The sequence below is a fragment of the Silurus meridionalis genome, chromosome 6 (genome assembly GCF_014805685.1).
Source record: "Silurus meridionalis isolate SWU-2019-XX chromosome 6, ASM1480568v1, whole genome shotgun sequence".
Classification (NCBI taxonomy): Eukaryota; Metazoa; Chordata; class Actinopteri; order Siluriformes; family Siluridae; genus Silurus; species Silurus meridionalis.
The window spans coordinates 224,643-248,997 of record NC_060889.1 but is presented as its reverse complement, the minus strand read 5'-3'; the positions used below and the strand labels follow the sequence as shown (position 1 = coordinate 248,997).

General features: G+C 39.9%; 1 gene segment (V, D, J or C); it reads right to left on the bottom strand.

Annotated features, from left to right (window-relative positions):
• Positions 1 to 14,528: 14,528 nt before the first annotated feature.
• LOC124386973 lies at positions 14,529 to 15,977 on the bottom strand. The segment is given in 3 exon segments: positions 14,529 to 14,536; positions 15,491 to 15,775; positions 15,946 to 15,977. Coding segments are annotated over 3 exon segments (315 nt in total).
• Positions 15,978 to 24,355: the final 8,378 nt, after the last annotated feature.

The window sequence follows — 24,355 nt, the reverse complement described above, 5'->3', positions numbered from 1 at the left end:
TGCAGTCATGTGTAGTGCTTTTGTACAGTGGAGTTGGGTTTCCTGTCACTGTGGGCCTCAGAGCGCAGTAGTACAGTGCAGAGTCTGATACAGCAGCAGAGGAGATGTGCAGATCCACTTTCTTTTCCTCTGTTTTAGTATTTGTGATGGAAAATTGAGGATGAGGAGGTTGTGTTTCTGTGACAAGTCCAGTAGATTCATCAATCAGCAGCAAAAACTCTGGTCTTGATCCAGGTTTATGTTGATACCAGTGGAGATCATTAGCTGTTCCAGTATATGTGCAGGACAGTGTGATGTTGCTGCCTTCAGTTGAAAATACATGGGTTTGGACTGGTTTAATGCTGATGTCAGCAGCCTCTGTTATAAAAAAATGACAATACCTCACATGGAAATTGTGCTTTTGTTGATTATAAAATATAATAAATTAAATTGTAATGTATAAGACTTACCAATATCAGCACCAGTAAGGAAAAGCAAGAAGAGGAATAACATTGTGACCCTAAGGGTTTGCTTCAGACCTCCAGCTTACGAATAAATGACAGTGATGACTATTTGAACTTCACCACCTCAAGCTCCTCCTTTTTTCTTCATGTTAATGCATATTCATGACAACTGTGAATGTATCAGCCCCCTCCATGATGGAGTCTGTCATGATAAACCCCCTGTGGTCATGACTGGAGCTGTTGGGAGGAACCCTGATGCTGCTGCAGAACAACCCACAGGAGACAATGCAGGAGAGACAGAAGTTACTGTGGTTCCATTTGCAGGTAACACAGGCAGAGGAAACACAGGAGTGATTAAGACATGATTAGGGCATTATGTTTGATATCTCTGAATTGTTAATTGTTGATATACTATAAGTTAATCACCTGGTAGAAAGTTCTGGGAGAAAGTGGTGTGTTTGTGCTACATTTACTATAGAGATGATTTGATTCATTTAATACTTTAAATGAATAGATTCATTGCCAAAATAGTTTGTTGTTTCTACAAGAATTTCAGTGTAAAAGACACCTTTTTTATTGATATCACTATTAAATGTCTAGAATATTTTATGATTGATTTAAAAAATCTAAAACATTATTGTACTAAGTAACCAATAAACATTGTTATACTGAGGCAAGAGACATCACCATGAAACTGTGAACATACTGTATATACAATTTTATTACACTTTTATCTAAACACTCATTTATTCAAAAGATATTTTGGTTATTTTAACTCAAACATAAAATCACCAAATACTATTGAACTTTGACTCTTTAACAGCCTTGTAGAGGCTGTGTAGTGCTTTTTGTACAGTGGAGTTTGGTTTCCTGTCACTGTGGGCGTCAGAGCGCAGTAGTACAGTGCAGAGTCTGATACAGCAGCAGAGGAGATGTGCAGATCCACTTGTTTATTTCCATGAACTTTAGCACTCGTTCTTGGTGGGATGTTGGGACTTAAAGCTCCACTTTCATAAATATAAAGAATGAACTCAGGATTAGATTTTGGATCTTGTTTGTACCACTGCAGATTCTGTACAGTATCACTAAAGTCTTTGTAGCTGCAGGACAGAGTAACATCATCACCTTCATCTACAACTTTATGAGTAAGAAGTGACTTTATTGAATCCGCCATGGAGTCACCTGTCATAGAGATAAAACATTTAATGATTATATAATCCATTATTATATAACTGCAGAATCAAAGAATAATTAATTACAAATTAAGCAATCAATTTTTGAAACAGTAAAAAAATCAGAATTTAACTCACCTATTGAAAGCCACAGACACATGAAAATGATAGTGAACATGATAAATGCTCTTAGCTGAATGAAACTATACTGAACTTTCTGCACTCTGTAGCATCATAAATGTTCATGAAGCTCCACCTCACAGCATCACATGACCAAGTCACCAATGTTACTGACAGATTGTTGATTCTAAATGAAGCATTCCGAATTAATGCATTATTTTAATCTCTAAAATTATAATTAGCTGATTCAATTATTACATATTTTCATTATCTGTTATATTTGTTTTTATAAGTGATGTCACTGCATTGGGGGCTTCAGCCTCATCAGAAATTGCTGTGAATAAGTATGTAAGTAATAATAAGTATAAGTGAATAAGTAAGTCATTGTGAATAATTATGTGAATTATGTGAAATTGTATACAGTACTGTCCTTAATTTATTTATTCATTCTGTAAAAACAAATCATGTTTATTAAATACGACAACCAACTTTTTTCTAGGTATTTCAATAAGATGAGGAACAAACCAGCTGCTGCTCTTTGTAATACCAGTGTGTGCACAGTGCACAGTGTGGGAGGTTTACTGGGTTCAGTGAAGGTTGCAGTGTGTATTCACTTGTGTGAGTGTGTGTAAGTGTATTGTTGTGCAAAGTATAATTCATAATAAAAGAGCTCAACATTGCTGGCAGATGTGGCAGGATTCTGGTACATGTCTGACAATAAGATATGTGACTGCACCACCTTGTGGAGAAAGACTTTAAAACTGGATTTAAAACAATTGTACAAACAATTTATTTTAATTTTAAATGAACTCTGATTTCAAAAGAATCTCTTTATTGATTGTTCAAACAATGATCATAAGATGGATTGGTAAAAAGATCATTGCTGATTTCCAAATGGAACACAATATAAAGATGGATATTAAGGCAAGTCAAGTCAAGTCAAGAGGCTTTTATTGTCATTTCTAGTATACACAGTGGTACACAGTACACAGTGAAAATGAGACAACGTTTCTCCAGAACCCTGGTGCTACACTAAACAACAACAAACAAAACAACATAGAGCTACAACACAAGCTACATAAAGTGCATCGAGTGCAACCTGGTGCAAACAGTGCAGACAGACAGTGCAGACAGACGACACAAGACAAGACATAAAACCCTATATAGCGCCGACCAGTAAACCTACTGTATACTTGATTTTACAGTACTGTACAAGAAAACTGTAAAAAACTATACAAAATAAAAAAACTATCCCAGAAGTGAGTATAAACAGTACAATGTAGTGCAAAATAATACAGCAGCAGTCGAAGGTGCAAAAAACAGCATGTAAACAGTATAATACAATGATAATGATAAATGTGCAAAAAACAGTAGTTGAGAGTATGATACAGTTGAGAATAATAAATAAATAAATGAATGGTGGTGGAATGGATTGAGATGAGTGATGAGTGTGTTAAGTGTTAAGTCCAGGAAAAATTGTACAGTTCGTTACACACATTTGAGTGTGTGTGTGTGTGTGTGTGTGTGTGTGTGTGTGTGTGTGTGTAAGAGTTCCGTTTCATTTCTGTGTATTAAGTAGCCTGATGGCTTGAGGAAAGAAACTGTTGCATAGTCTTGTTGTGGCGGCCCGAATGCTTCGGAACCGTTTTCCTGATGGTAGGAGTGTAAAAAGTGTGTGTGAGGGGTGTGTGTGATCGTCCACAATGCTGTGTGCTTTGCGGATGCAGCGTGTAGTGTAAATGTCCATGATAGAGGGGAGAGAGATTCCAATGATCTTCTCAGCTGTCCTCACTATCCTCTGTAGGGACTTGCGGTGCAGTTCCCAAACCAGGCAGTGATGCAGCTGCTCAGGATGCTCTCAATGGTCCCTCTGTAGAACATGGACAGGATGGGGGGAGGGAGGTTAGTTTTCCTCAGCCTTCTCAGACAGTAGAGACGCTGCTGGGCTTTCTTGGTGATGGAGCTGGTGTTAAGTGACCAGGTGAGGTTGTCTGCCAGATGAACACCAAGGAATTTGGTGCTCTTGACGATCTCCACTGAGGATCCATCAATAATCAGTGGAGATTGGTCGCTCTGTGCTCTCCTGAAGTCCACAACCATCTCTTTCGTTTTGTCCACGTTCAGAGACAGGTTGTTTGCTCCACACCAGGCAGTTAGCCGTTGCACCTCTTCTCTATATGCTGACTCGTCGTTCTTGCTGATTAGACCCACCACGGTCGTGTCATCAGCGAACTTGATGATGTGGTTCGAGCTGTGCATTGCTACACAGTCGTGAGTCAGCAGAGTGAACAGCAGTGGGCTGAGCACACAGCCTGGGGGCCCCAGTGCTCAGTGTGGTGGTGCTGGAGATGCTGTTCCCGATCCTGACTGACTGAGGTCTCTCAGTCAGGAAATCCAGGATCCAGTTGCAGAGAGAGGTGTTCAGGCCCAGAAGGTTCAACTTCTCGATCAGGTGCTGAGGAATGATTGTGTTGAATGCTGAGCTGAAGTCATTGAACAGCATTCGTACATACGAGTCCTTGTTATCCAGGTGGGTGAGTGCCAGATGAAGGGTTGTGGAGATAGCATCGTCCGTGGAACGGTTTGGACGATACGCAAACTGCATGGGGTCCAGGGAGGGTGAAAGCTGTGTCTTAATGTGCCTCATGACGAGCCTCTCGAAGCACTTCATCACGATGGGTGTGAGCGCGACGGGACGATAGTCATTGAGGCAGGAGACAGAAGACTTCTTTCGGCACGGGAACAATGGTCGTTGTCTTGAGGCACGTGGGAACAACGTTGCTGCTCAGGGAGATGTTGAAGATGTCAGTGAGGACATCTGCTAGCTGTTCTGCACATTCCCTGAGCACTCTGCCAGGAATGTTGTCTGGTCCAGCAGACTTCCGTGGGTTAACTCTGCATAGAGTTTTCCTCACTTCAGCTGTGGTTAGACAGAGCACCTGGTTAGTGGGAGGAGGGATGGTCTTCCTCGCCACCACGTTGTTCTGCACCTCGAACCGGGCGTAGAAGTCGTTCAGCACATCTGGGAGGGAGGGGTCACGGTCACAAGCAGGTGATGTGGTCTTGTAGTTCGTGATCGCCTGGATGCCCTGCCACATGCGCACGCTTTGCCTCTCTGATAGCACCAGACAGTTTGGCCCTTGCTGTTTTTAAGGCCGCCTTGTCCGCTGATCTGAAGGCAGAGTCTCTTTGTTTCAGCAGCGCACGCACGTTTGCAGTCATCCACGGTTTCTGGTTGGAGCGTGTAGTGATGGTCTTGGAGATGGTCACATCATCAACGCACTTGCTGATGTAGCTGGTCACTGATGACGTGTACTCCTCCAAGTTGATGGAATCGCCGTAGGTTGCAGCCTCTCTAAACATGTCCCAGTCAGTGCACTCAAAACAGTCCTGAAGAGCAGAAGTAGCTCCTTCTGGCCAGGTTTTCACCTGTTTCAGAACCGGTTTAGAGCGTCTGATGAGCGGTCTGTATGCTGGAATCAACATAACAGAGCAGTGGTCTGAGTATCCGAGATGGGGGCAGGGCTCCGCACGATACGCGCCGGGGATGTTTGTGTAAACAAGATCCAGCGTGTTCGCTCCTCTCGTTGCAAAGTCCACATGCTGATGGAGTTTAGGAAGCACAGTTTTGAGATTCGCATGGTTGAAATCTCCGGCGATAATAAACAATCCGTCGGGGTGAGCATTCTGCAGGTCGCTAATAGCGCCGTAGAGTTCACTCAGTGCCTCCTTAGCATTAGCACTGGGTGGAATGTACACTCCGACGATGTAAACAGTGGTGAATTCCCGTGGTAAATAAAAAGGTCTGCATCTAACAGTCACAAACTCCACTAGCGATGAGCAGTAGCATGAAACAAGCACAGAGTTCTTACACCATTCCGTGTTGATATAAACACACACGCCACCACCGCGAGTCTTACCGCACAGAGCTGCATTTCTGTCGGCTCGAAACACGGTTAGCGCGTCTAGCTGGATGGCGGCGTCCGGAACTCTGTCGCTGAGCCACGTCTCCGTGAAAACAAAGACGCAACAGTTCCTAAACTCTCGCCGTGTGGTTTGCTGGAGTCGGATGTAGTCCAGTTAATTATCCAGGGAGCAGACGTTGGAAAGAAAAATGGACGGGAGAGCCGGCCGGCTAGGGTTAGCATTTAGCCTGGCACGGACACCCGCCCGCTTGCCGCGCTTCCGCGTCCTCGAACAGCGCTGACGTCCCTCTCCCGCCACCGGCATCAGGTAACACCGGGGTTTGGGGGCCTGGTCTTTGTGGCCGAGGTCGCCGAGGTTGCAGCAAGCCGAGGTCGCGAAGGTTGTTGATAAGATCATCATGCAGATTGTTAGTTGCATGATGCCTGTACTGTAGCAGTGTCTGGTGGTCGTACACATGAACACAGCTGACTCTGGTGTCCATGTATTGTGAAGGGTCGTGCTAAATATGGTGAAAGCACCATTTTTGGATCCGGAGAGGCCGCTGCGAGCTACTGCCGCGCCGCCATCTTGGAAACCAAATCAGTATAATATAATCAGTATAATATAAATCAGTATAATATAATCAGTATAATATAATCAGTATAATATAATCAGTATAATATAAATCAGTATAATATAATCAGTATAATATAAAAAATAAAAAAAACATGAAATGCAAAAAAATGTTCATCTTCTGGGATGTTGAATGTAGTGTTTAAAATATTTAATAAAATAGATGATATTTACAATTTAATTGATGGATATAAATAATGTGGTGGTGGAGGATTTGGGAAACTGTCTGAAGAAAGAACAAAAACTCTGGCAGTGGTGTGCCAGATGTTCTGATACTGTCTGCTATAGTGGTGGAGTGAAGAGTCTGGTAGAAGGATGGAAATGAACATCCAGGAAGTTGGTGGCTTTAAAATACATATTGTCTTTCAAGGCTACTCAAAGAACAATGAAAAATGAAATACAGTAAAACATATTCTATATTTATAAATGAATTTCTTGTCACATTTCTACTTTTCAGAGACCCTCAGGCTGTTAGATGAAGACAAGATACAAAAGAATAAACTTTTTATCAATAACAAGAGAAAGAAATGGGTCCTTCCTGATAACATGTAAATGACTACTTTCCTTATAGCAGAAACTGTGTACAGCTGGATTTCCTGTCACTGTGGGCACCAGAGCACAGTAGTATAGAGCAGAGTCTGATACAGCAGCAGAGGAGATGATCAGATCCACTTGTTTATTATTTTATCAACTTCAACATCCAGACGTGGTGGAATGTTACTTTAAATTTAGTAGATTCATGAATGTAAAGAAGGAACACAGGTTTAGATTTTGGATGTTGTTTGTACCAGTACAGGATGGTGTTTGGATCAGTTGTTTGTAGTTGCAGGACAGAGTAACATCATCAACGCACTTGCTGATGTAGCTGGTCACTGATGACGTGTACTCCTCCAAGTTGATGGAATCGCCGTAGGTTGCAGCCTCTCTAAACATGTCCCAGTCAGTGCACTCAAAACAGTCCTGAAGAGCAGAAGTAGCTCCTTCTGGCCAGGTTTTCACCTGTTTCAGAACCGGTTTAGAGCGTCTGATGAGCGGTCTGTATGCTGGAATCAACATAACAGAGCAGTGGTCTGAGTATCCGAGATGGGGCAGGGCTCCACGATACGCGCCGGGATGTTTGTGTAAACAAGATCCAGCGTGTTCGCTCCTCTCGTTGCAAAGTCCACATGCTGATGGAGTTTAGGAAGCACAGTTTTGAGATTCGCATGGTTGAAATCTCCGCGATAATAAACAATCCGTCGGGTGAGCATTCTGCAGGTCACTAATAGCGCCGTAGAGTTCACTCAGTGCCTCCTTAGCATTAGCACTGGGTGGAATGTACACTCCGACGATGTAAACAGTGGTGAATTCCCGTGGTAAATAAAAAGGTCTGCATCTAACAGTCACAAACTCCACTAGCGATGAGCAGTAGCATGAAACAAGCACAGAGTTCTTACACCATTCCGTGTTGATATAAACACACACGCCACCACCGCGAGTCTTACCGCACAGAGCTGCATTTCTGTCGGCTCGAAACACGGTTAGCGCGTCTAGCTGGATGGCGGCGTCCGGAACTCTGTCGCTGAGCCACGTCTCCGTGAAAACAAAGACGCAACAGTTCCTAAACTCTCGCCGTGTGGTTTGCTGGAGTCGGATGTAGTCCAGTTAATTATCCAGGGAGCAGACGTTGGAAAGAAAAATGGACGGGAGAGCCGGCCGGCTAGGGTTAGCATTTAGCCTGGCACGGACACCCGCCCGCTTGCCGCGCTTCCGCGTCCTCGAACAGCGCTTTCGACGTCCCCTCTCCCGGCCACCGGCATCAGGTAACACCGGGGTTTGGGGGCCTGGTCTTTGTGGCCGAGGTCGCCGAGGTTGCAGCAAGCCGAGGTCGCGAAGGTTGTTGATAAGATCATCATGCAGATTGTTAGTTGCATGATGCCTGTACTGTAGCAGTGTCTGGTGGTCGTACACATGAACACAGCTGACTCTGGTGTCCATGTATTGTGAAGGGTCGTGCTAAATATGGTGAAAGCACCATTTTTGGATCCGGAGAGGCCGCTGCGAGCTACTGCCGCGCCGCCATCTTGGAAACCAAATCAGTATAATATAAATCAGTATAATATAATCAGTATAATATAAAAAATAAAAAAAACATGAAATGCAAAAAAATGTTCATCTTCTGGGATGTTGAATGTAGTGTTTAAAATATTTAATAAAATAGATGATATTTACAATTTAATTGATGGATATAAATAATGTGGTGGTGGAGGATTTGGGAAACTGTCTGAAGAAAGAACAAAAACTCTGGCAGTGGTGTGCCAGATGTTCTGATACTGTCTGCTATAGTGGTGGAGTGAAGAGTCTGGTAGAAGGATGGAAATGAACATCCAGGAAGTTGGTGGCTTTAAAATACATATTGTCTTTCAAGGCTACTCAAAGAACAATGAAAAATGAAATACAGTAAAACGTATAACCAAAAGTCAGTAAAAACATATTCTATATTTATAAATGAATTTCTTGTCACATTTCTACTTTTCAGAGACCCTCAGGCTGTTAGATGAAGACAAGATACAAAAGAATAAACTTTTTATCAATAACAAGAGAAAGAAATGGGTCCTTCCTGATAACATGTAAATGACTACTTTCCTTATAGCAGAAACTGTGTACAGCTGGATTTCCTGTCACTGTGGGCACCAGAGCACAGTAGTATAGAGCAGAGTCTGATACAGCAGCAGAGAAGATGATCAGATCCACTTGTTTATTATTTTTATCAACTTCAACATCCAGACGTGGTGGAATGTTACTTTTAAATTTAGTAGATTCATGAATGTAAAGAAGGAACACAGGTTTAGATTTTGGATGTTGTTTGTACCAGTACAGGATGGTGTTTGGATCAGTTGTCTTGTAGTTGCAGGACAGAGTAACATCATCACCTTCATCTACAGCTTTATGAGTGAAAAGAGGCTCTATTGAATCTGCCATGGAGTCACCTGTCATAGAGAAGAGAACAGTGTTTAAACTTTTACATAATAAAGCCAAAACCTGTATAAGTCTGACTCACACATTCACTGATAAATCAATATTAAAATTTCTGAGTTACAAAATGTCAGTGTATAACTCACCTAGTGAAAGCCACAGACACATGAATATAACAGTGAACATGATGAATGGTTTTAGCTGAATGAAAATATTCTTTCTGTCTTTCTGTACTCTAATATATGAACATCATAAAGGTTCATGAAGCTCCACCCCACAGCATCACATGACACCAATGTTACTGACAGAACAAACACAAAGTGTAGGCAGGTGTTATTATGAAAATACAATCACTTTTGCCTATTAAATAAAAACTAACAATTACACTATTAAATATTTTAGTAGTGTATTTTAGTGATGTGTCCAAATTTGGGATCTCAACTATAACAGATATTCTGTATCACCTAATGTTAGAATTAGAAAAGAATAAGGTTTATTGAAAATAAGGAAATTAATAAAGATTAATATTTTGTATTTGCTTCTAAATGACTGTTAAACCTCTTGATGCTCAGCTCTAATAAAAGTATGAGTTATGAGTATTAATGAGTATTTATTCTTATGACAGTTTAGTGTGAAGTGGACAGTTGTGTAGTTTTATCAGAATGGTGTCTCTATAAATGAGTTGAGCTACTAAGAGTAATCAGGGCAGGAGTGAGGATAATATTAGTGCAGTGTGTATGATAGAAGAACAGCTGTAGTTTATATCACAGAGGTTTTATTGTGAAAATGAGGATTCATCATCAGAGAATGTGAGCAGGGTTGTGTGGAGCTCTAGTACTTTTCCCACAATAAGATAAGTGACTGTTCCATCTTGTGTTCACCAAGGAGAAAAGATTTGAATCTAAAATCTGAAAAGGGAGAGTACTACCTGACTTTAAGGTGAAGTATGAAAGGATGAGTAACCCAGCCATTAGGGTTACACAAGCCAGTGCACTCTTAGTGCCGGTCCCAAGCCCAGATAAATGGGAAGGGTTGCATTAGGAAGGACATAGAGCGTAAAACATGAGCCAGTTCAAATATGCGGATTACGAATCAGAATTTCATACCGGATCGGTCGAGGCCCGGGTTACCAACAGGTACGGCCACAGGTATGGTTAGCCAACAGGGTACCAGTGAAAATTGGGCTACTGTTGGCCAAAGGGGGAGAAGGAGAGGAGGGAGACGTCTACAGAGACAGCAGGGGAAGATAAGTGGAGGAGAGTGAAGTTTAGGGTTGGTATTTTAAATGGTGGTACTCTGACTGGTAAAGGGCGAGAAGTAGCTGATATGATGGAGAGGAGAAAGGTAGATATGTTGTGTGTTCAGGAGACCAAGTGGAAGGGGAGTAAGACCAGGAACATTGTAGGGGGGGTTAAACTGTGTTGTTGGATGAAAGAGAAATTGTGTATGGGCCAGTTGCTAAAGAGAATTTAAGAATTTTAGAATGGATATGAGATGAAGCAATCCTAATGTTATTTTCGTGTAAACTTTAAGATTTTATTTAGATGGTTTTATATTTATATTCACAGCTGTTCTGTACATAGCACCTTCATTTTCACAGGCTCAAAGTATATTGGACAAATGTACACCATTATTATCATAAGAACCAGCTTTAATACTCGAATACCAATCCTTGGCACTTAGTGACTGAAATCTGGAAACCATGGACATCACCAAATACTGAGTTTTCTCCCTTTAAATTCTTTGCCAGTGCTTGAGTCTTACATTTTTCCTTCAGTAAATGAAAAGCTGCTCACATCCTGCAAAGTAACCATCACATTTATATACTGTATAAGCACATGAATGAAAGAAGGAGGAAGTACAAATTATCAAAATGTATTCATTATTGATAGGAAAACTGAACAGACAGCCAGTGAATATCAATGTATATAGTAAATGTATATTTGTGAATGTAATTTTATGTGCTTGGCATCTTTAATCCCTTTTTATTCTTTTCTATTTCATTCAGCTGCATCTGTTACCACAAATGTTTCATGTGTCTGTGGTTTACTGATAACAAGTAGGGAAAAGAAATATCTTTGATGGGTTTTTGTACAGCCTTTCAGTGACTCTATATTACTGTGTTACATCTCTTAGAGCACAGTGATAGAGAGCAGAATCTGAGAGCTTTAGACCTCTGATAGTAAGTTCAGTAGTGTATCTGGTTGTTTCTGCCTTTAATCGACGATCAGCAGGAGTGCTACCCTCAGATCTTGACCTTGCGCCTTTATACAGTAAAAACTGTGGTCCGCTGTTAGGATTTTGTTTGTACCAATAAAGCCAAATGAATTCACTGTTTGTCTCATATGAACATTTCAGAGTAACAGTTTCTGTTTCCTTCCCATTGACATCTTCATGTGTTGGTGTAATTGTATCTGCAAAAATTCCTGCTGTAAAAAAGAAAGTAAAGAATTTTCGATAAAGTTAATAATTACTATATAGTTATTTTGTAAGCACACAAACATTTTCTTAAGAAATAAATAGCCTAATGCTTTAAACATAAATATTAATAAGTACACTGAATCTATTAATGAATATGAATTACCTGTAACTACAGTGAGAATCAGTGGTGTGTATCTCACTATGTACAGTAAGGTGTAGAGTTGAGTCATTTCTGAACACAGCTCTGTGAGGATTCTGTATAATAGTGCTGTATGTGCTGAACTTTACACATGAGGGAACACGTCTCTAGAAGACCACACCCAGGAAGTGCTGCTGTTTTACACACGACTATTCCACTTTTAATAATCAGACCACTGCATCAGACTTCATCTCACCTAACTAGCAATTAAACATTATCTACAGGCAGGTAGATGATTAGTTGATCTTCATTAGTTGATGCTGTGGATAGTTGATGCTGTAAATACTGGGGTCTGGAAATGAAACTGTATTTAAGTGAAACAGGTGAACATCTCTCCTCCTGAAGTTTGATGGATAGCCTTGGGTCAGTTTGTTCAGCTCTAGTGATTTAATTTGTAGATGGTCCTGATTGAGGCTTTTGTCGATACCAGTGCAGATAGTCAGCTGATGCATCATATTTGCAGTGTGGTGATACTGCCTACAGATTTAGATATGATGGTTTGTTCTGGTGTAATGCTGCTGCCAACAGCTCCTGCTGTAAACACATTACAACAAAAACATTTCTATGTACTTAAGGACATCAGGCACCAATTCAGGTTTTAGTACACATTTCCAGCATCCACATAAAGTTTGTGGTTTTATAAAATACTTACCAATGATTGTATTTCATAAAAGAAATAAGTGAAACATGATGCTGCCTCTCTTGCAGTAGATATAAATGTCAGTATCTCTGTGAAACTGTCTAAAGTGTATCTGCCACAGCTAGCTCCGCCCAAATCGAATCAAATTGGGAAACAAACCATTATTTAAATGATTTCATTAACCCTGTATTGGATGATGATAGTACAGATCAGGAAGTGCTGTTAATGAAGACTTTATGATGAACATTTGTGGAATGGATGATATGTATGGCTGGTTTTGACCTCATTTGCCCCTTTACATGAGCTGCCACTGCCCAATAATAGTTTCTAAAATTAAAAGGTCTAAAATGAATTCAATTAAAATAAAAAATTCTAGATGGCTTTTAACACAATTATCTAACAATCTTAAAACTGCTTTACAAAAATCTGTCTGTATAGTTACAAGGATTAAATCATAAAAAAAAAACAGACTGAAAATCACTACAGTATACAGATGGATATTACAGTATATCAATCTAATATTTAATAAATACCTGCATTTACAGAAATGTTCATGATCTGGGATGTTAAATGCAGTGTTTGAAATATGAATCAAAATAGATGAGAGAATTCACAAATTAATTGAAGTATATACAGTAAATGAGGTGGTGGTGGAATTTTGGGGAGACTGTCTGCAGGAAGAAGTTGTTACAGACTCTGGCAGTGGTTGCCCAGATGTTCTAAAACTATTTGCTATAGTGGTGGAGTAAAGGGTCTGGTTGAAAGATGAAAGTGGACATTCAGAAAGTTGGGGGCTTTAAAATGTATAATGTCTTATAACGATCCTCAAAGAACAGTTAAACCAAAATATAGTAAAACAACTCTTACAAGTCCATAAAAACAAATATTCTACATTTATAAATTAATTTCTTGTCACATTTCTACCTTTTAGAGACTATCAGACTGTTAGGTGAAGACATTAGGTATTATTGCTGCCTAATAATCCATCATATAAACCCTTTATAAATGACAAGAGAAAGAAATGGCTCTTTTCTGAAAGCATGTAAATGAATCAAAATCATCAGCAGAACTACTTTCCATAGAGCAAAACTGTGTCAGGGTTTTTGTACAGTGCAGCTGGATTTCCTGTCACTGTGGGCGCCAGAGCACAGTAGTATAGAGCAGAGTCTGATACAGCAGCAGAGGAGATGATCAGATCCACTTGTTTTTTATCACCATCATCAATTTCAGCAGTCATTCTTGGGGGTTTGTCTGGATATAAATCTCCTCTTTGAGAAATATAAAGAAGGAACTCAGGTTTAGATTGTGGATGTTGTATGTACCAGTGCAGGTAGTCGCTTTTTGTAGAGTAGGTTAGATTGTATTTGCAGGACAGAGTAACATCATCACCTTCATCTGCAACTTTATGAGTGAAAAGTGGCTTTATTGAATCTGCCATGGAGTCACCTGTCATAGAGAAGAGAACATAATGTTTTAACTTTTACACAGAACACTTTACATCACACCAGAATTGCATAATCAAACTCATATTCTGATTTATTAGAGACTAAATAATCACATTTAATTTCAACACAATTTATATTCACTTAAAAAATCTAATCTCACCTAGTGAAAGCCACAGACACATAATTACAGCAGTGAACATGATGAATGTTTTAGCTGAATGAAAATATTCTGAGGTCTTTCTGTTCTCTGATTCTGTAACATCATAAAGGTTCATTAAGCTCCACCTCACAGAATCACATGACAGAGTCAACAATGTTACTGACATTCTGGTTTTACATTCAGCATCACATGGGTAATTATGACTACACTGATAATGAATGGACTATATAAAATCTAACATTTAAATCTATTAAAATATAATCCAGTTATTACATTCTGAAATATTTTATTTATGTGTGGTGAGGTGGTGGGAGGAGCACACGGGTTCATTACCATGGATGACAAGGAGACATGGATATCAATATAAAAGACAAGGTTTATTGATCTTACATAGACAAATAAAACATTACAGTCACTACAAATGAAGGATGACTTCAACGAGCTACAGGGGAGAGGAGAGGAGAGGAGAGGAGAGGAGAGGAGAGGAGAGGAGAGAGGAGAGGAGAGAACTACTACTAAGAGTAATCAGGGCAGGAGTGAGGATAATATTAGTGCAGTGTGTATGATAGAAGAACAGCTGTAGTTTATATCACAGAGGTTTTATTGTGAAAATGAGGATTCATCATCAGAGAATGTGAGCAGGGTTGTGTGGAGCTCTAGTACTTTTCCCACAATAAGAAAAGTGACAGCGCCATCTTGTGTTCACCAAGGAGACAAAAGTGCCAAAGTGTGACATTTACAATGAAAATAAATCACACTTTAATCATGGACACAATTCTGATTTCTTAATCAGCACGACATAATAGACAGCTATCAGGCTTATTTTTTATGATAAAGATGGATTTAATGATCTGATGCTCTTTATCAGAGATCTCTCAGCTGAAGAATCATTCTGTTGCTGCAGAAGATGGAGTCTTTCTTTACCCCAAAACTTACAGACTTAATGTAATATAATGTAGCAATGTATGGAAGATAAAAAAGGTGAGAAGTAAATCTTTATTTTTGTTTGTGCATGTGATGGGAGGATGTTTAAAGAGGCTGGTTGTGTAGCATAAAACCAATCAAATGAAAAGGACAGAGGTGTCTGACTAGTTTAGTCAGAATATGAAGTTACATAGATTGAGAAAGGAAATACTGAAGAACAGTGAAAAATAAAACTCAAACAACAAATTAATTGTTCTTATATAAACACAAATATACACTTAAATGAAAGCTCCAGCATTGCTCAAATTATAAACTTTTTATAATTCAAAAGAGAAAGAGACAGATTTTCCTCCAAAATGACTTGTAAATAACTTAAAATCATCCACAGATCTACAGTACTTTCCACACATCAGAACTGAGTCAGGGTTTTTGTACAGTGCAGCTGGATTTCCTGTCACTGTGGGCCTCAGAGCACAGTAGTATAGAGCAGAGTCTGATACAGCAGCAGAGGAGATGATCAGATCCACTTCATCTTTACGAATTTTAGCATCCATTCGTGCTGGTTTATCAGAAGCTAGAGATCCACTTTGCAAAATAATAAGAAGGAACTTAGGTTTAGATTTTGGATGTTGTCTGTACCAGTGCAGGTTGTTGTTTGGTGCACTTGTTTTGTATCTGCAGGACAGAGTAACATTTTCACCTTCATCTACAGCTTTATGAGTAACAAGTGTCTCTATTGAATCTGCCATGGAGTCACCTGTCATAGAGAAGAGAACATAATGATTTAGAATTTACACAATCAAGCTACAACTACATATTTTAGTATGTACCATATATTAAGCTTTTTCATCACTACACTGTCTAATTAATGATTAAATAAACATTTAATATTTCTGAATGAGTAATAAATATCTATGTATAACTCACCTAGTGAAAGCCACAGACACATCAATATAACAGTGAACATGATGAATGGTTTTATCTGATTGAGAATATTCTGAAATATATCTGTGCTCTAACCAGTTAACATCATAAAGGTTCATGAAGCTCCGCCTCAGCATCACATGACAGAGTCACTGACAGATGTGATGCTGATTTTGCATTCAGCATCACATGAGGAACCTGTACATATTTTAATTAAATTGTAATTGTAATCCAAATAATAATGTAATTATAAAAAAATATATCATTCTACACAAGAGGAGCTCAAACTTTTTCTTATGAGGCAAAAGAATCTCACTTAAATAAGGAAATGGGCTAAAAGTAAATGTTGCATTACAACAAACTGTATTATATTAAAACTAAAATTGTCATGGTTTCCTTTTATTAATGAATTCTTAATATTTAGAAATAAATATATATAAAAACTCTCTCAGCTGATGCAGTTTTTTCTGATGTCTTCTAGTTCAATGAAACTTACAGTCAAATGAAATTCCATTAATAGCACAAGAGTTTAATGTCTAATGCAGCTATTCAGGTTATAAGCAATACAGCCATATGCCTGCAATATCAGTGACCTCTAATGAGATACATGAAGTTTGTGTTTTTTTTAAATGTTTTTCCAAATTGGGCTGCAGCTGATTTACTGAAAAACTTTGAATAGTATGTAGGTGGGAGTGAGTTAGTTTACTTCTCAGTTTATATTATTATATTAAAAAACAAAAAAGTTGGTAACTTAGATATGAATGAATGTAATAATGAGACATTAGGACAAACTTACACTTATAAAGAACAATCTTTATTCATCTTATTCATTCTTTATCACCACATTATCTGTGTAAAGCTGCTTTGAGACAATGTTCAGTGTTAAAGCGCTATACAAATAAAAATGAAATAAATTGAATTGAATTAATGACAACCCCCTTCCTGTTTGTTTCCCTTTACTCATATTTTGCATAATGAGCCAAATCAAAGGTCACCATGGGATAACTTTGGATCTCTGACTGTAGTTTGGTCATCTCTGCTCTACACTGATGTATTTAGGAAAATGGAAACAATAACTTCATCTAGATCAATGTTTTTATCTCCTGCTCAATTTTATCTGCTTTATTGAGGCACAATATATTTGTGAATTCTTCAATATCACCTGTGTGTAGGAAACACTGTTAAACATATACAAGGTTTTAGTGGATTATTATCATGAAACAACCTCAAGAAGAGTTTAAAAGGAAGTTATCATAAATGTTTTTTTTTTATCTATTGTTAATGAAGGAAATTAGAGAAATTGTAGGTCTTACAAATTAAATACTTTAATAAATTACACCAATGAGGCTGCAGCTGACTTACTGACAAACTCAGGATATTATGTAGGTGGGATCAATTAGATCTCTTCTTAGTTTAAACTTCTTCAAGGTCATCAGACTGAAACTCAGACAGGAGGTTGAGCATGCAGAGGTAAACATGTAAACAGCTCCATCTAGTGAGAAAAGCATGAATGTTGCTGCCTTCAGTTACAGATAAAGTGGTTTCTTCTGGTTTAATGCTGATATCAGCAGATTCTACTATAAAAATACAATTTTTCAACCATTGTTAAATGATAAATTTAAGTGAAAACTGTTCCTGTTCATTAAAATAAATAATTCCATATGTAATATAAGACTTACCAATATCAGCAATAGTGAAGAAAAGTAAGAAGAGGAGTAACATTGTAATTCTAAATGTTTAGTTCAGACCTCCAGCTTTAGAAATAAATGTCAGGATTGTGAATGTGTGATTGCACACAGCTGCATCTGTTACCACAAATGTTGTTTGTGGTTTACTGATAACAAGTAGGTAAAGGAAATATCTTTGATGAGTTTTGTACAGTCTTTCACTGACTCTGTATTACTGTGCATCTACTTGAAGAGCGCAGTGATAGAGAGCAGAATCTGAGATCTTTAGACCTCTGATAGTAAGTTCAGTAGAGTTTCTGGTTGTTTTGGACTCTAATCGAGTGTCAGCAGGAGTGCTTGCATAACTTCTTGACCTTGCGCCTTTATACAATATAAACTGTGGTGCGCTGTTAGGATATTGTTTGTACCAGTGAAGATAAATGTCATCACTGCTTGTCTCATATGAACATTTCAGAGTAACAGTGTCTGTTTCTTTCCTGAGGATGTCGGCATCTTTATCAGTCGGTCCAATTTTATCTGCAAAACTGCCTGCTGTAAAACAGAAAATAAAATAATAAAATAAATCTTTGTAGTAAATTGATTAAGCAGTTAAAACATATAAAAATACCCTAATGCATCAAACATCAATTGAATTAATAATATGATCAATTAAATAAATAAATAAATAAAATTAAATAATTAAATAAATAAATTTATTAATGAAAAGTAAATACCTGCTATTATAAGGAAAATCAGTGTTGTGTATCTCACTATGTACAGTAAGGTGTAGAGTTGAGTCATTTCTGAACACAGCTCTGTGAGGATTCTGTATAATAGTGCTGTATGTGCTGAACTTTACACATGAGGGAACACGTCTCTAGAAGACCACACCCAGGAAGTGCTGTTGTAGTATAACACTGTACAGATCATCACTTCACAGTATCAGTGTAAGGGATTAGAACTAGGATAATCATGAACCTGGTGAAGGCAAAGACTAAAAGTAGCAGGATGACAAAAACTAGTTGCAAAACCTAATTGGGTATTCACTAGGCAAGTTTGACAGTAGACAGTTATCTAGCAGAAATATAAGTTATGTTAGTTCAGGGGCAGCCCTGAAATATTGCGATTTCCGGTGATAAAGGTTTTTTTTCTCCTCACTTCGGCGGACCATTGCGATCCAAGGCTGCAAGTACATGCCAATGCAAAGTCACCTCCATTTACGCGTATTGGACCAACATGTGTCCAGATGCTAGTTTTCTGATAAGTTTCATAAGAGCAGTGAAGATTAACTTGCTAAATCAAGCTAAGTTGAGCAGCACGACTTGAATCACTTCAAGTTGGCAGTGAGTAGTGGCTGAGGTCAAACAAACAACATGGAATGAAGACCTGAAAAGGTTGAGCTAAAAGTCGTTACTCGAAATTGACTGGATCGTTTAGCAAAACGTGAGTAAGTGAGAGCACTGGAGTTGACTAGGTGGCTTAAAAACTTGGGCCACTTGAGAGGCGCCTTAGATATCCTTAGCTGCAGAAAGTAGACACTTCCTTACGTATTTGTACCGTGGTAAACTTATACAAAGTTTTTCTATCAGCGAATCCCGGAGTTCTCATTGTGAGCCGAAACTCGACGTTCTCTTTCTGAGGTAACTGTCCAGACAACATTTCCATATGTGCTAACATGTAATAAATCTTCCATCAAGTCATGCTTCATATTCAAGTAATCATTGAATCTAAACTCACTTTAACCAACTTTTGACTGTGAAGGATTCATTTTAACTGGCAGGAGGGGTAATCGGTGTCACTGTGGGCACTGCGAATGTTTTTCAGGTGTCAAACCAACATCCCATGGGTTGCACTGAGCTTCATGGGCTTTCATCCGAAACACAGCTTCAGTATAGGTAAACTTTAGGAGAGCCCTAGAATGCTAGAAGTCAGCTATCCCCAGACACTAGCAGAATGACTACAGCCACTTTTATTAGTGATTCATGATGGATCGGGAATGAAGTCAGGACATGTACCTCAGCAGTGCATTAAGTTCCCGAAGTGTAGATCAGGTTAATAAGCTGTCAGACATTGCCATGATAGCACGATTTAATGAACAGTGAGTTCTGAATCCCATCCTTAAAATGTTAGACTGGTAGGAGGACGGCACTGGTATGAAGGCTTGCAGTAAAACAATGGAACGACTTTACTTTTGGAGTCTCTGCAGCAGATTACTTCTGAGGTAGCACCGTGCTGTAAGTCAGGCGATAGAGCGGTCTCTGCAGAGCAGTCTGAGGTTCGGTTGCATCATCACCTGACTTGAAAATAACTCTACACGCCAAGTTAGCCCCCAGGTATAGCGAGGCAGCGCTTATGATGGCGAGGGCTGACCATCAAATGAAACGTTCTGTCTTTACGGATCCTGCAATCGATAACAGAACTAGAAGCATGCGAGTATGGTTAGGCACGAACCCAAAGCATACTTGAGTGAATTTGCATGAATATGATGACATAATCATCTGACCGAACCTTTGTAAGAGGGGGCGATAAAAACTACCAAGTCATATTGCGGGTCAGAAATGTGGTTAATCTCCATGTATCTCTTTTGGTGAGTAGGATTGCGCTACGTTTATACCCAAAAGAGAACCGCAGAATCCTTAAGGATAGTCACCTAATGGTTTTTCCACGTTTAAAATTTTAGGGGCGGCTAATATTTTGCATCTCACGTTTAAGGGTTCTGATTCTTATCAGGACCCGAGGCTCAGATGAAAGCCACAGCTGGCATTATGGGGTGGGTGTGGATGCCAAGGTCTCATGATGGGTTATCAGCTTGCAAAATACAGCAATGGTGCGGTTGATGACGAGGTTCTTCATTGGAGCGTGAGCGTTTATACCTGCTAATTTTATGTAAAGATAATCTTTTCCTGAACGAAGTCATCGACTTGGGCAAAGATTTAGGTAAATTGGCCCCAGCTGTATTTGGTACATTTTCACTACGATAGTCATTTGGCAGGTTCAGTTTTGCTTCCACGTTTTGGAAGCTATTACAGTAAGGCAGGACAATCGGGATTGTACATGAGCTACACAATTGCTTTAAAACAAGATATCGACCTCACCGGGTTTACAAAGCGAATTTTCCGGCTTTTTATCTAGAACCCCTGTTAGCAAAGTGAGGACAGTGTTTCAGGTTTCTTAGTTGCGAATTATGAATGTAGCTTAACCTTCTACCTGCCTAATCTCACTAGGGGTGAAGGGTTTTTAGAGTAACTAATGTTATTCCATTTACAAACCACTTGGGGAGTGTCTTGATTTCAATTTTTGGAAATTGATGGCACTGGAAAACTTTCAGGCGACTGAAAGCAAATACAGTTGTAGTGATGCGCCCGGGCGGAAGTGGACTCTAACCAGTTAAACAAACTAGGCGCATTAATATCGGCCAAGTATTACATGGTTTCCGCCCCTGCAAAAAAAAATATCGTACACACTAGCCGGTGAAGGACATGGTTAGTGAATGTTTCGCCTGGTGGGAATGTATCGACATCTGTAGAAACGTATTACTGTGTGTGTGCAATGAATGGGCTTTTGAAGCTTTTGGGGAATGTGAGATGGTCACGGGTTGTAACCATAAATAAATTCAGGTGGGATTTTTACTCATGAAGAATCAGGATCTCTGAGTAGACCGCAGTACCCCGGCTACGGTGGACTTGTTTAATCTTTATCTGCATTGGAGAGTTACTAGTGAATGGTATTTCTTATGCACGACGCCTAGAGGCCCAACTTAATCCGCCTACCATCCCCATAGTTAGTCTGGAACCTTCAATCAGCTCCGCCACATGAGTCGTAGACAGCATTATTGTACTGTACTTACCCTAATCTACTTATTAAGCCCATTATCTACAGGATACAGCCTAAGGATGTGACATTACTGGAGGATCGATAAGGAGGAGACGGTGGTGGCAACTGAATTGGAGCTCAGTATAAAGAGCTGCGCAACCAGACCTTATACAGTTGATTCTACTATATTGAATGATTTACCTACTGGAGGGTGCCGGGTAGTGGGCAACCCTTCTGCCTCATGCGACGACAGCTTCAACCATTGGTGTATTCGGTGTTACGTAAAGAGGTTCAAGTCCTACTGGAGTCTATCGACGCCAGCGAACGTTTTGTCTGAAATTGTGATTTGTAATGGGTCGAGATTCCCACTAATCTGAATGAGTCACTTAAGGAAAAGCACTTGCAGCAGGCAAGGATAAGTATTTCAAAATGTTCAGCCCTAGGGCTTCGTGGAGGCCCTGGTGTAGTATTGAATGGCAAGGATTGTGAAGATATCGATCCCTTGCCTGTGCAAAGTTAGGGTGGTGGCTTTATGGTCGAAAAAGCGGCACATAGCTTTATAATAGCACTTCTGAGGATCGCTGATTTGCCATTTTTTCTGGACCCTAGTTTATCTTCCTAAACCGATTGAGAAACTGTACCGTGAACGTCGCTTTAGCTCAGGAGTTTAGCAATCGCCATTGTGAAACTTGACACTAATTGGTTGCATGGAGTATTGAACGAGGGGCAATTCAGTCATAAAAAATGTTAATGATGGTTCCTGAACGCCAACAGTTGTTGAGGAGCAGTCTTAAAGGTGTACAATTAGCAATAAGCTGGCAAGAAGTTTATAAGCCAAAAACATGCTGTCAAGTGACTCAGGAGTAGCATAGGAGGATTGTTCAGAATCAACACAGCGGTTTTGTTGCTTACAGAAAAACTATTGGTATTGCAGCTTGATGAGGCCCATCTGTCGGAATTGAATCTGGCATTCTGTCCATTTCTTCATTTTGATTGCACCGGGAGCTATTAACAATGACATTTGTGGTCTGGCGTTTAAAGTACGTTACCTGTAATTATCATCACTTCATGAGCTCTGAAACGGACGGAATTGGGGTGGGACTGACAGTCACGCTGATAAAGGGGTCACCCTACATCTGTGCCCTGGCATCATGGTCGGTGCACGCCTTGCACTTTTTGGCAGGGCAGGCTCTGATTTTAATAAGAAACCTCTGCCGTAGTGAGTCCAGTGACTCTGTTTAGATTAAAGCTTTCAACATGATGGGACAGTGGCGATCCATCCATTGCGTCACGCAGACCAGGAACTGGCATGTTTCTTTTTACAAAGTGTCCAGACAAGGATCTGGAATAAATCTGGGACTTAGTTCCCTGAGAGTTCCCAGGTTTAGCATCCATAACATTCGGTTTGTATTTTCTGATGTTGATTTTTAGCTAAATCCCAAACATACTTCGACCATCTGTTACTCACTATGAGCCCATAGAGAAGACACAAGTTAGAGTATGTTCTGATAGCTTTTATTGCTTACAAGATACCCTGCACGCTTTATGCCCTCCCTCTCACTGCTTGACAAGGCCGCTAGACCTGTACTCTTGGAGCTAAAAGGGACTCATGTCATAGAGGAGATCTGAGGCCTAATTTAATGGCTACTGGCAAGCTAACCCGACAGGGAACCGAGGAGGCAATCGAACGTCCCCATGGTCTTGGGAGTCGATAAGCTGATAGTGGAATATATATAAGTTGATGCCAGTGTGAAGACCAGTGGAAAAATGTCGGGAGCCCAGGTTACATTGTTCACTGCATGTGAAACTGTTTTATTTCACGATAGCTGTGTGATAGAAAAACCATGGAATCCAGACTAGAGAGCTTTATACAATGAGGATGGAAAAAAAAGGTTCATCGAACCAGGCTTATGTTTCCGGTCAGCGCGAGTAGGGGTAATACTATCCGTATACCTCTTCATGCTGACTTGACAGAAAAGCGACCATGAGCACTTTAAAACATCAAACATAGGTCTTTGCTAGCCTAATATGCTACGTAGGTATGGGGCGAAGGCATTGTACTACTCCCAGAGGCTAAGCATCCCATGTGCCTTTTTAGATATGAGTCGAGTCACGAGACTCGTTGACCTATCGGTTCGGCAGCGAAAAAGACCAAAGAGTGCTGATTGGCAGCGAGCTGAATGCTGGCTATATGAGCACCTAAATATGGGAACTCAATCCAACTTAGCTGACCTTTGAAACCAAGATCAGACTAAGACTTCTGAATAAAAAGCGCACGATGGTAAATGATATCACGGTAGGACATAATGGAGCTCATCCACCTATATGAGTGCTTGGAGTTTTTCTGGTTTCTCGGGTTGCGCTCGGAAAGTCGCCCCTCTTTTCACGCCATGCCAACAAATGAACTCTAAACGTACTTGGCAGTCGATCGTATATTTGAGATGGCTGGAGCGGCGCACCCTGATATCCAGGTGAAACTTATTGGAACCCTAAATCGCGAATAGCGTGATGATTGACGTGATCTACCCCGTGATTTTTAGGACGGTAGCGAGTGGTTCTTATGAGCTGGTAGGGAAGTGGCCTGTTGATCTGGGTGAATCCATGTTGAACTTAGAGTAACATTTGTAATACCTGAGCGTCATCACCAGTCTCTAAAGATCATTACAACTTACATGTGTGGTGACTTTCATGGTCGGCATTTAGACAAACGGCAGTCCTGCTGACTCTAGCCTTTTTGCTGAACACGTTTCGGTAACATTTATGAAAGTGAAGAAACTTATTGGGGTTCGACGTCCAGGGAAGTCTAAGACGCCATAAAATGAACTTACAAACTCTGATGTGAACATAACCATTGTAGAAATGCCTCACCATTAAGAGCACTCAACCGCGAGCGTTCTATTGAAAGCGGTAGATGGGCATGGTTCACCCCATGG